A 13,608-nucleotide genomic window follows, 5' to 3' on the forward strand; every position below is an offset into this window, starting at 1 on the left:
AATATAGTCATGTTTTGTGAAAGGTTTCATAATTTAAAAAAGTGGCCTTTGTCTTCCACCACGCAGGAGAAATATAAAGTTTTAAAGTGGTGCTCAGCACCTGCAATTTGGGTTAAGGTTGAAATGTAATTGAAAATTAACCAATCTGTTAACGTGTAAATGAGATGTCAATTCAGTTAATTGAATTGAATTGAACCAAGCCAACCATTAGATTAATTGCAGAATAGTAATGTTCTCTGTAGTCATTTTAACCCAGTCACATTTGGTCCAGCATTCACTTTACAGAAGGTATTTTCCCTTCTTACCCTCTCACCAGACTCTCCACGGAGACCAGTGGGACCTGGTAGGCCAGGCTCTCCACTTGCACCTTTCCGACCCTGAAAAATGGAAAGGGAAACCATTCAAGCAAGGGTAATCCTAGTGTGGCCTGTGAGCCTCAGGTGGCCCCTGAAACCCACTTTTGTGGTCCCTTTAATGCCCACTAGTCTCCAGAAGCTTCCCAATACTTCCCCTTCAAAAAGAAAATTATGTGGTTTTCTTGTAATTTTTATCCCCAAACCACATAGAAAACCCTCCTAACATGTAAAACAAACAAACAAATAAAATAAAGTAAAATAAATACCCAGCACTCCCCTCAAGCACCTTGGAACCTTGTACTACCTCCAAATACCCATTCTCCTCAACAATAATCCCAAGATCTTCTTCACATGTAGTACTGCTGAGCCATGTATCCCCCATCCCATATCTATAAATTTGGTTTTTGTGCCCTAAATGTAGTATTCTAATTTGTAGGCCAACTTGAATCCCAGTCTTGGGGAAAAGGCAGAGTATAATAAAACCACAAGTTGAACATGAGTGTGATGCGGCAGCTTAAAAAGGCCAATGCAATTCTAGACTGCATCAACAGAAATAGAGTGTCTAGATCAAGGAAAGTAACAGTGCCACTCTATTCTGCTTTGGTCAGGCCTCACCTGGAATACTGTATCCAGTTCTGGGCACCACAATTCAAAAGGGATATTGAGAAGCTGGAGTGTGTCCAGACGAGGACCACCAAAATGATGAGGGGTTTAGAAACCATGCTCTGTAAGGAGAGACTTAGGGAGCTAGGTATGTGTAGCCTAGAGAAGAGAAGGTTGAGAGGTGATATGATAGCCCTGTTTAAATATTTGAAGGGATGTCCTATTGAGGATGGAGCAAGCCTGTTTTCTGCTGTCCCAGAGACTAGGACCCAGAGCAGTGGATTTAAACTAGAGAGAAAGAAATTCCTCATTAATATTAGGGAGAACTTCCTGACAGTAAGAGCTGTTTGACTGGAACACAGTCCCTCAGAGTGTGGAGGAGTCTCCTTCTTTGGAGGTTTTTAAACAGAGGCAGGATGGCCATCTGTCGGGGGGTGGGTGCTCTGATTCTGGGTTCCTGTGTGTCAGGGGGTTGGACTGGATGGCTGCTGTGGTCTCTTCCAACTTTATGATTTTATGATTCTTTAAATAAAATAGAGGAAGAGGAGAAGAAGAAGGAGGAGGAGGAGGTGGTGGCAGTAGTGGTTGCAGCAACAGCAGAAGCTATGGTTGCGGTCGTAGTCTATGTACTGAGATAGAACTCAGGTCTCTTTGCTGTGACTGACATCCTGTTGAGCAGTTACAAGTGCATAAAGTGGACTTATGCAATCATAACTGTTGGGTATTCACATTGATTGTGGCATCAGTGGTGTCAATAGGGGAGATCACTGTGTGGCCCATACCTAGTGATACCCCAGAACAAGGGTAACACCAATCTGGCCCTCCAACCACTCTGGAGTGACAAGGGGTGAACGTACCCCCTTTGGGGTATGCAGCGGTGGCCACAGTCTCCTCAGGGGAGGCCAGACAGTGAAAGTCAGGTGCGTCTGGTCCTGCTTTGCTGCTGGGGCAAAGGTTTCCTCACAAAGAAGCCACTGCTGCCATGATGAATGATAATGCTGAGTGCACCCACCCCTGCTTTGCTATGGCGTCAAAAGTCTCCTCATAGGAAGGCTAGTGCAGTGGTAAAGGAGAAGGAGCAAATGCATCTTTTTGGCTGCTGCCATCCCCCCCCTCCGGCAACCCCCTGCAACAGGTGACAACAGCGATGGGGATGCCACTGGGCATCAGTTGATTGGGGTGCTGCAAAATGACATTTCCCATTCTGCTCCTGTCAATGATTAATGGTGCAAGAAGGAACTGCTACAATTCCAGTGCTTCTGTTTGTCACACTGGAATTGCTGACAGGAAGGGAATGGAAACATCAGCCTGCTATTTGACAGAACAGACCCCATCCCCACTCCCCAACTACCCTGTTTGACAGGAGAACAGACCCATCAGCCCCACTACTTGAAGCGGTTGGTAGCTGTTAAGGTAGGTTGGAGGTGGTTGAGTCAGAAGATTCTTTTTCGCTGAATATGAGTAACTAAGTTGCTGATCTGTAATATTGGCCAGTATCTTTGGGATGTACCTTGCAGGGTACAAGGCCTGGCCAGAGTGGATCAACACATTTCTGCCAGTGGAATAGCAATAGCAAGTACATTTCTATACCGCTTATCAGTGCTCTTAAGCACTCCCTAAGCAGCTTATAATGTGTAAGCTAGTTGCCCCCAACAAGCTGGGTACTCATTTTAGCAACCTCAGAAGGTTGAGTCAAGCTTGAGCACTTGGCTGGTACTGAACTCACAACCTTGCAGTTTGTGAGTGAGTGGTTGCAATACAGGCATTTAACCACTGCACCATCAGGCCAAAACAACATCAGCTTCTGCCTTGTTACTTCCAGAATGGGATTGAACTCTTAACCTCCCACTTTCTAGAAGAACAGTTATCCATCCATGCTCCAAGTCTGAAGGCTTGAGCTGGGCCAGAAAATAAGATGTACATAGGTTTTTTGGGGTGTGTGTGTGTGTGTTCTATTTTGTGAGACCTAGTTATCGCCAGAGCAGTTCCCAAAATGTGCCACACTTGGTGCCAACTAGGGAAAGGTTCTTCAACCTTGTTCAAACTTGTTGGGGCTGCTTTTTGACTGACCTGGAAACCTCTCACACCTGGTGCTCCCATGGGGCCTTGTAGTCCAATTGCTCCCTGGGGGGGAAATGAGAGAGAAAATCAAGAGAGAGAGATTATTTATTATTATTTGTTTTATTTATATACCGCTATTCCAAAGATCATAGCGGTGAACAGCAAGTAAGCTCGACGGGGTCTTGAGATGAAAGAATATTCATATCAACCATGCAGCATCTTTCTTCCTCCCGACCACTCTGCATAGATGAATTTGTCAAACATAACTGTAACTCTTCAAAGAGTTTATGTAGGATTGCCAGAATGAAAAATGAACACAGCTGATATACCTTCAATGGTTGTAAGAGGGAATTTCACCAGGTGCCACTTATCACAAACCAGGTAGCAAGCAACACCTGTTGAAGTTTTCCCTGCTGTCCAATCTTTCAAGGGACAGAGCTGTCTCCAGTTTTCATGCTGACAATCCTAATGTTGAATGGCAGACTCCTAAGAGAAGCTTTGTTAAGTGATGAGGAATTCATCAGTTTAAAAACAACTTTATTCCATCTTTTGCAAGGCTTCCTTTCAGCAAATCACCTGCCAAGCATTTAATATACAGCCATGGCATTATGAACTTTCTTAAAGTCTGCTTTGTTTTCTCCTAGACCTTATTGCCATGGTGGAATTTTAAATGTCATTTTCTTCCATGTTCCCTACAATCCTGTTTGCTTCACGTTTTCCGAAAAACAAGAACAAGGAGGAGGAGGAGAAAAGAAAATGCCTGCTTTTATTTAGTCATGTGGTCCTAAATCCAAAATCATACTACTGGAATGAAAATCCCTGCTAGTAGAGTTGCATTTGGATTGCACTGTTGTATAATCAGTTGCACAAGAGATGGTACAATAGGTTGTTGAATCATTTTCAAAACTAGCTGTGCAACTTATTGCACAATTAAAAGAAACTGTACCAGATACTACCCTTGTGCCAGTTCTGAAATTATGCAACAGCTACTGCAACAGCCCTTGGAGCCTGGTCTGTGATTAGGGTAGTTAGGTCTCAGGGCACTAAGTCTCAGGGAATTCTGCATATGTGTTATGCTTTCACACTGTAGGTGCACCAAATAAGCCAGAAGTGAGGAGAGAGATGGTGGGCAGTGCACTTGGGTCATGGTTCTGTCAGGAGCAGGTGCTAGAGTTGCAGCTCACAAACCTTGTTGAACTCAGGCAGCAGTGAATATGGTTGTAAAGCCAGGTCTATCCCAGGCTCTGAGATTTCAGGGCCAAAGTCTGAGACCCGGACACTACTCCTTGGTGATGCATCAAGGGTGATGTTACAAGGTGTAGCCCCTGGTGATGGCATTATGCATGAGAGTACACCATTCACATTTTTAAAAAAAAGCACACCAAGACTAATTAACAAAGAATACATTTACAGACAAGGCAATGCTCTAGCCCAGGATTCCATAGCATTGGGCCATGGCTGTTTAAACACTGTCAACTGCACTATTGCTGCAGTGCAGATGCAGTCTTGCTCATGATCACCCAATGAGTTTTCATGGCCAAGCAAGGATTCAAACCCTGGTATCTTGTAGTTGTAATCCACCACTCAAACTAGGCTGGCTCTACCTCCAGGAAAATCTGTGGTGTTGCTCCCAAATCAGTGGGCTGTTGAATCTACACTGGACTTTATTTTGAATTTTAGATGTTTTTCAAGCTGCTAAACCTTTTGTCTACCCCTCTCACTCTTGCCAGGAGTGCGGAAAGTTAACCCTGCCAAGGATCACTCTAACTTGCACCACGTGCTGAAAAATGTTCCCACCCCCCACCCCCAATGGCAGACTGTCTCCCTAGCTACTTCTGGGGTGGGCAAATGGCCATTTATATGTAACTCCTGGCTTGTTTTTAGGCTACGTATCAGGTTTTAGAATCATGAAGTAACCATCCATTAACTTTCAGTTTGTAAAAACTGCTGCTGTTGTTGCTGTATACCTTCAAGTTGTTTCCGACTTATGGCAACCCTAAAGCAAACCTATTCCTGGGTTTTCTTGGAAAGTTTCTTCAGAGTGGGTTTGTCATTGCCTTCCCCTAGGCCATCCAGTGGGTTTCCATGGCTGAGCTGGAATTTGAACCCTGGTCTACAAAAAAATTGCTGAGGGGGTACTTTTTTCACTGTGGTTGGAGTTAAGGAATATTGGAAGGAAGGTATAAAGTCTAGGGGAAAGCAAAAAAGGCCCCTAGACCCTTAAATGTTGTCTACCGCAGCTCTACCAGATGGACTAGGTGCTCTGAATGTCCACGTTTTGCCTGTGTCCTAGATGTTGTTTCCAGGACATATCATAGAAATTGAGGGCTGTGGTCACTCACACACACACACACATACACAACCTATCTTCGAAGAACGTGAAGAGCCAAACAGGAGAAGAATTAATACGTCAAATCTATGCATTCTATTTTTGGTACTGAAGAGAAAACAATCCAAGAGCACACCATGTCTAATACATAGCAGTCACATCATCATACTGTTTTGACTTATTTTCTTGTCTTTCTCCAATTAGCCTTGGTTTCCGCTCTTCTCTGGATTTGTTGTAAAGGCTGAAGAGGCAAAATATTGTGTGTGTGTGTGTGTGTGTATTTTAAAATGCCTGCTTCCTTCCCCTTGTAAACTAAGCAAACTAGTCATGCGAACCTAATGTCTCATTCTGCTACTTGATCACTAGCCTGGGGGCATTTCTGAGAAATCAGCTTCAGTGCCCTGTATGGTTCTTTTATTATTATTATTATTTACAAATGAAGAAACGGAAATAAGATTACAACAAAACAAAACAAAGCCTGCACCTCATGCTGTGAGCCTAGCACTCATTAGACATAATGTGAAAAGCAAACTTCTTCTTCGTGGTCTCTGTGAATCACACAAATGGGTTTATTCTGCGCCTGCACAGCAATCCTCGGAAACTTCTAGAATCTCTAGGCAGAAAGCAATGTATCTTTCTGCAACTTTTTGGCGGTAGCTCCGCCCACCCATATATAAGGCCCCTGGTGGCCCGCTCCTCTTCAGTTCCTTCATTCCGCCGCGTTTAGCAGCTCGAGGAACTTCGCTAGCGTTCTGCTTGCTCTTGTGTACTGGAATCTTGGCTTGACCTTCGGACTTTCACTTGACCATTCTTCGGACTCTCCCTAATCGGCTTGACTTTCTCTCTGATCTTACGGCTTGACCTCGGACCGGTAATAGACTTGTTTACCATGGCCTCGTTCAAGCAGTGCACTAAGTGCGGGGTGAAAATCCCCAGGGCCGATGGCCACGAGAGATGTGTCCTTTGCCTGGGGGAGTCTCACATTCCGGGCAACTGCCCCCACTGTAAGGCAATGTCTGCCCAAGCCCTCAAAAATAGGGACTGGACACTGAAGGCTGCGCTCTATGAAAAAGTCTTGAGCCAGCCTAGCGGTTCTGGCTTCTGGGGAGGCGGATGCCCCCAAAGCCCCTAAGAGGAAAGGGGACAAACACTCTGACCGTGACAAGAAGTGGGCTCGCTCGTCATCGCCGCCCGTTAAGAGTCGTTGCAAGGGACCCCCGAGCACGGTCTCAGTGCCTCCGCCTGAGTCAAGGCCAGTACCGTCTACATATCCGGTCACCGAACCGGCGAAGACCCCGACTCCTGTACCGGTTGCCTCCCGGATGGTGCCTCTCGAGCCCAGAGTCCTGCTCGCCAGCCACCTGTCTGCACCGGCGGACGCCCTGCAGATCGTGGACGTGGACTCCGAGTCCGAAGGGGAGCTCCACGACTCTGATGCCCCCTTGTCTCCTCAGAGGATCAGATCTCGTTCTCCTTCCCCTGAGACAAGGCCACAACTCGCAGCACGAGGTAGAGAGCGTCCTTGCTCCCCCCCGAGGAAGGATCGGGCCGCAATGGGGGCCGAGGCAGATGCTGCCCTGAAGTCAGGCCTTCCAGGCTCCATAGAGCGCGACCAGGACCTGTTCGACGCCTTTCCGGACCTGGTGTTCGACCACCGTACGGGTCAGTACCTGATCCCCGTGGACCCGTCCCGCCTGCGGCGCAACATCCAGGCCTACCCACGGGACCATCGCCAGACTGGCACTTCCCACGGGTTGGATGATTTGGGCACTACCGACCCTTCGCCCAGAATGCGCAGTAGATCGCCCTCAAGGTCCAGGTCAAGGTCCCCGCGTTCCACATCGCCCCTCTCCGACGACGACGAGGCTCCGTTTGTCCCGGAAGGACCGTCAGTCCCGTCGCCCACGGACGACGTCAGGTCTTTCGCTGACAGGGTTATCCAGATGGCAGATGCTCTGAAGTTGGAAGTGGCCCATCCAGAAGACAATGCCCTCGATCCTGTGGAGGGGAGGATCCACGGTTCCGCCCCAGCTCCACCAGCCTTAGCATATCTGCCTTCACTGGAGAAGATTGCTAAGCGCTCATGGGATGCACCGGCCACCATCCCGTCGACGTCCCGTAGGATCGAGAACCTCTATCGGGTCACTCCTTCTGCTCCATCTTGGCTCTCCAACCACCCTAAGCTGAACTCAGCTATCGTGGAAGGAGCCCAGTCCACCTTTGCTCCTAAGTCCTCGTCCTCCCCGATTGACAAGGACAGTAAAAAGCTGGACGGATTGGCCAAGAAGTTCTATGCCTCAGCGGCCTTGGACTTGAAGGTGGCCAACTACGCGGCCTGCATGGGAGCCTACGTGCAGTACCTCGTAGAAAAGATGGACCCTACCATCGCTGACCTGCCGGACGACAGGAGGCGCATGATGTCTGCACTCAGGAATGAGATCCACCTGATAGGCGGACAGCAGATCATCTCTGCCAGGCACTCGACGGACTGTGCGTCGAAGGTCCTCTCTGGTTCTATAGCTCTCCGCCGCTACGCATGGCTCCGATCTTCGGATCTCACCCCGCAAGCGAAGGCAGCTGTAGAGGACATGCCCTTCGACAACTTGGGCTTGTTCCACCGGGACACAGACGAGAAGCTCAGCTTCCGTTATAGGATGAAGACCGCGGCCAGAAAGCACGGTATGTCATCCACTGCGTCCAAGTCCTCACATCAGAGGTACCCTAGTCAGCACCCTTGGCAGCCAGGTGGCCAGTACCGCTTCCAGCCCCAGGATCGTCCTTACCATCAGGACACTCAGCCTCAAGGCCTACCCTCCCGGTCGCCTGCCCCACCAGCTGACAAGCGCCAGTCTTCCCAACCCAGATACCAGCAGGGTTATAGGAAGAAAGACGGCAGAGGAAAGAAAAGGTTCTGATGTGTCCCCGCGCACCTCGTCACCTCCAACAGGTTGAGCCCTTTCTTCAACACCTGGGCCACCATCACTACGGACTCTTGGGCACTTAACATCGTCCGCAGGGGCTATGCCCTAGAGTTCTCTGAGCTCCCACCAACTGGAGCTTTTATTTCAACTGTGCCCTCGGACACCCTTCTCGACGATGTGCGCACTCTTCTAGACAAAGGCGCTATTGAACCCGTCTCCCCCTCTGAGTTCGAGCGCTGCTTCTTTTCCAGGTACTTCACTGTACCGAAGAAAGACTCTGGCCTTAGACCCATAATGGATCTTCGGGCCCTCAATGACTTTATTGTTTATAAGAAGTTCAGGATGGTAACCCTTGCTTCTATCTTACCACTCCTGCAGGAAGGCTACTGGTTCGTGACACTGGACTTGAAGGACACCTATTTCCACATCGCGATCCTGAAGGACCACCGCAGGTTTCTCGCCTTCGCTGTCGGCCACCAGGCCTATCAGTACAAGGTCCTTCCTTTCAGCCTGTCAACAGCCCCAAGGGTTTTCACCAAGTGCTTGGCACCCGTGGTGGCATACCTGCGTCAAAGGGGAATCACAGTCTTCCCATACCTAGACGACTGGCTCTTCGCAGCATCCTCAAAGGACACTCTACTCAAGCAGCTGGAATTTGCCCTGTCCCTGCTGCAAGCACTGGGACTAGAGGTCAACTTCGACAAGTCCAACTTGACTCCTACCAAGCAAATAGACTTTATAGGAACAACGCTGGACTCTGTACAGATGAGGGCATACCTTCCAGAGACAAGGTTCCAAACCCTCTGTGCATCCCTTGCAGCCTTGCCTTCGCCAAAGACGCCTTCAAGCCCGTGCAGTGCAAGTCACCATGGGACACCTAGCCTCCACCACTTTCGTCACACCGTGGGCCAGACTGCGCTTCAGGCCCATTCAATCTTGGTTCCTCTCCCTGTTCGACCCCGTCCAAGACACGTCTACCAAGCTGCTCACCATCCCGAGGACTGTACAGAGGTCTTTACGATGGTGGCTCCAGTCCGACAACGTCTGTGTGGGGATGCCATTTCTACCCCCTCAGCCAGATCTCTCTCTGACTACGGATGCCTCCCTGCAAGGATGGGGTGCCCACACACTGGACCTTACAATAAAGGACAAATGGTCACCGGCAGAAGCTACTCTCCACATCAACGTATTGGAGATGCTTGCCGTGGAGAAAGCACTCAGAGCCTTTCAGTCGGTCCTCGCAGACAAGGTGGTGCTTCTTCTCACTGACAACACCACCATTATGTACTACCTCAACAAACAAGGGGGTACAAAGTCGAGGACTCTGTTGTCAGTCACCATCCGTATCTGGGAATGGTGCATAGGACACAAGATTCTGCTACAATGCATCCATCTGTCTGGCGACCAGAACGACCTTGCAGACCAACTCAGCAGGTCATCCTCCACTTGCCACGAGTGGAGACTGCATCCAGAGGTGGTGACCCAACTCTTCAATCGCTGGGGAACCCCCCTCCTCGACCTGTTTGCCTCCCGGCTGAACGCCCACACCGCAAGATTTTGCTCACGGTACAGGGAGCCAAGATCGGAAGGGGACGCCTTCCAGCTCAAATGGACTCAAGGCCTCCTCTATGCCTTTCCTCCATTTCCTCTGATCACACGGGTCCTCTCGAAGATGTTGGCTGACCACACGGACGCAATCTTGATAACTCCGTGGTGGCCCAGGCAGCCTTGGTTCGCTCCGCTCCTACAACGAGCACAGGACCATCTCCGCTTGGAGCACCGGCCCGACCTGCTCTCGCTCCACGGCGGACAAGTTCACCATCCCGAGATGCAATCTCTCCCATTGGTAGCATGGAGGATTCGATCCTGAGGACACTTCCATCCGGTGTACAGGATATTATCAAGGCAGCACAGAGACCGTCCACATAGAGGTCCTATGCCTACAAATGGGATAGGTTCCTAACCTTTCTACAAGCAAAGGACATTCCACCATCCGTGTCTCCATCCCTGTAGTCCTGGACTTTCTCATGACCTTAGCTGACGCAGGTCTCTCCTTGAGTTCTATCAAGTGCTACCTTTCTGCCATTTCATCTCACTACCTATTTCAGGACAAGCCTTCTCTGTTTGAGGATCCTCTCATAAAGAGGTTCCTTAAGGGATTCAACAATTTGCATCCACCGATTCTAGACCCTACACCACAGTGGAGTCTAGACACCGTCCTGGCACATTTGATATCTAAGCCCTTTGAGCTTAGCTACCACGGACCTGAGACTCCTGACTTGGAAGACAGCCTTCCTGGTAGCTATCACGTCAGCCCGCTGAGCTGGTGAATTGTGTGCCCTGAGGATGGACCAGCCCTTCCTCCGTTTCCATAAGGACAAGGTGGTGCTCCATACAGACATCACTTTTTTGCCAAAGGTGGTGTCTGCCTTTCACATGAACCAGGACATTGTTTTGCCTATTCTGGCTCCTAATCCGACCACAGATTCTGAGCGTCAGCTCCATGCCCTGGATGTCCGCAGGGTGCTGGCGTTCTATCTGGACAGGACGTCTGCTTCCCGGCATTCGGAGAGACTTTTTGTGTGCTACTCCGAAGCCAAGAAGGGGCTGCCGGTGTCACCGCAGAGGTTCTCCAAGTGGGTGGCCAACACCATCCACCTCTGCTACGAACTGGCTGGAAAGCCTCTACCAGGTCGCGTTAAAGCCCATGCAACTAGGGCGGTAGCCACATCCTCAGCCTTTTTGACAAGGATTCCCCTTGAGGATGTGTGCAAGGCAGCTGTCTGGTCCCAGCCATTGACATTCATCAGACATTACAGGCTGGACGCAAGGGCCAGGCGCGATGCAGCCTTTGGGAGGGCAGTGTTACTTTCTGCCATTCACTAACCTGTGTACTGTGAATAAATCACTCAGGTATTTGGTTTACATATTTATTGTCATTTGACTATTTGATATTGACACTCCCTCCTCCACAGACTATAGCTCGCTAGTCTAAACCCATTTGTGTGATTCGCAGAGACCACGAAGAAGAAGAACAGGTTGCTCACCTGTAACTGTGTTTCTTCGAGTGGTCATCTGCGAATTCACACAAACCCGCCCATCCATCCCCTCAGTGTCTGCTCATTTGACAACGCTTGTTGCCATGCTGATTAGCGGCTCATTTGGAACTGAAGAAGAGCGGGCCACCAGGGGCCTTATATATGGGTGAGAAGAGCTACCGCCAAAAAGTTGCAGAAAGATACATTGCTTTCTGCCTAGAGATTCTAGAAGTTTCCGAGGATTGCTGCGCAGGCGCAGAATAAACCCATTTGTGTGAATTCGCAGATGCCACTCGAAGAAACACAGTTACAGGTGAGCAACCTGTTCATCTTGTGTTAAGGCTTTGAATTACAGTGGCTGCTTAATGCCATGATATGAATGAATCCAAGAAGCAGGCCACAATTGAAAAATGATCATGTTTGACTCTCTTCTACACTAATACAAATTTTGGTGGTGGCTAAGAACTCTGAGGTTGCATCTACACTGTAGAAATAATGCAGTTTGACAACACTTTAAGTACTGTTGCTCCATCCTTTGAAATCCTAGGATTTGTAGTTTTACAAGGTCATTAGCCTTCTCTCCCAAAGAGGGCTGACACCTCACCAAACTACAAATCCCAGGATTTGGTAGAATGGAGCTATGACAGTTAAAGTGGCATCAAACTACATTATTTCTACAGAGTAGATGCACCCTGAGTGTTCCTTGCCTAGGAAACCCCTATTGAATTAATGGGATCAATATATGTCAACAAGGCAACTTGAAAGCACTTACACAAACACATACACAAACAATAACAATAAACATATGAAGAACAAGACAAGTGTGTGCTGGGAGAACGAGAGTTGGAGCACTGGGATGAACTCCACTGTTACATCTTCCTTCCACAATTTAGGATCTGAAAATCATTTCTGGAAGAAGATACTGTAGACTCCTTGGAGCAGAGAACTGCTTTCTTTCAGCCTGCAAAACACTATGATGGTCTGATGTAATGGTTGAGAGTATTGGACCAGGAGTAAGGAGAACTGGATTCAAATCTCCATGCAACTATGAAGCTCACTGGATGGCTTTGGGCCAATCTCTCATTCTCTTTCTCTCTATCTTTCAGCTGGAGCTACCTCACAGGCCTGTTGTGATTATAAAAAATGGGAAGGATCACCATGTCCACTCCCTTGATCTTGGAGGCAATGTAGCATAGAATGAAGAAATGTATAAAAAACAGCAGCAACAATATGGATTTCTTGTCCAGATTATGTCCTGCTTTAGGATGAATTTTTCCCTATGGACTATTTATATCTTTGGGACTATACTTACAGAAGATCCTCTTGGGCCAGGGTCACCTCTCTCTCCAGGGATACCACGCTCTCCCTGAAAAGATGAAAACAGTGTCACTTGACTTGTGGCATACTGATAAACTGGCCAGCCTCAAAGTTCATGCGTAGTATGCTGCCCCATAAATGCTGTGGGTAGAGAGTAGAATTAACAAGCCACTTCTAATTAATTTTGTTTTTCCAGTAATCAAGGCACAGGTTGAGTCTCATTTATCCAAAATGCTTGGGACCAGATGTGTTTCGGATTTCTTCTTCTTTTGGAATACCTCTATTTTGTGGGACCTAAAGACATTTATATTCATATATACTTTATACACATAGCCTGAAGAGAATTTTATGCACAATAGTTTAAATAATTTTGCACATGAAACAAAGATTGTGTACACTGAACCATCAGAAAGCAAAAGTGTCATTATCTCAGCCACCCACAAAATTCTTTTTGGTTTTTGTAGTATTTTGGATTTCAGAATTCCAGATAAGGGAGACTCAACCTGTACAGCTAAGTTACATTATAACAACTACAAGTGATAATTTTACTCCTTTAGCGATATAATAACAACTCTGTTTTAGTTACTTTTGCAACTATGGGGGATAGCGTCACTACTTAGGTTGTTTCTTACTACAGGCCAGTGGCTTGTAGTATTTTTTAAAAAAATAACTAACTCAAAAGTAATTATTTCTGTCACTTTGGAGTAATAGAAAATCAGAGTCATCTTAAAAAAACTACCTGCAGTGACTATTTTCAAGGACCTTGGAACTGAAATGTCAACTAATTACTTTTTAAAAGTAACTTTCAGAGTTTTGGAATAGGCAGTGATGAGCATTTGCTCATCATCAGTGGCAACAACAAAAAATTAAACAAATGGGACCACCTGACTCACTGGGCTGGTCCACTTGCTGCTGGGGAGGGAAGCCAGGCCGGATTGCCTGGGGCACTGAGGTGTGGCAGCGGTGCTTCTGGTCCATATGGG

The 13,608-nt window shown here is 47.8% G+C and overlaps 1 protein-coding gene across 1 annotated transcript in view; it reads right to left on the reverse strand.

Annotated features, from left to right (window-relative positions):
* COL9A3 (collagen type IX alpha 3 chain) overlaps positions 1 to 13,608 on the reverse strand; it is an 82,047-nt gene that overhangs the window by 17,384 nt on the left and 51,055 nt on the right. Inside the window, exons 22-24 of the mRNA XM_042465059.1 lie at positions 12,621 to 12,674; positions 3,030 to 3,083; positions 306 to 377 (exon numbers count right to left, since the gene is read on the reverse strand). Coding sequence (XP_042320993.1) covers positions 306 to 377; positions 3,030 to 3,083; positions 12,621 to 12,674 — 180 coding nt within the window. The remainder of the gene's footprint in view (positions 1 to 305; positions 378 to 3,029; positions 3,084 to 12,620; positions 12,675 to 13,608) is intronic.

The sequence above is a fragment of the Sceloporus undulatus genome, chromosome 4, assembly GCF_019175285.1.
Source record: "Sceloporus undulatus isolate JIND9_A2432 ecotype Alabama chromosome 4, SceUnd_v1.1, whole genome shotgun sequence".
NCBI classification, from domain to species: domain Eukaryota; kingdom Metazoa; phylum Chordata; class Lepidosauria; order Squamata; family Phrynosomatidae; genus Sceloporus; species Sceloporus undulatus.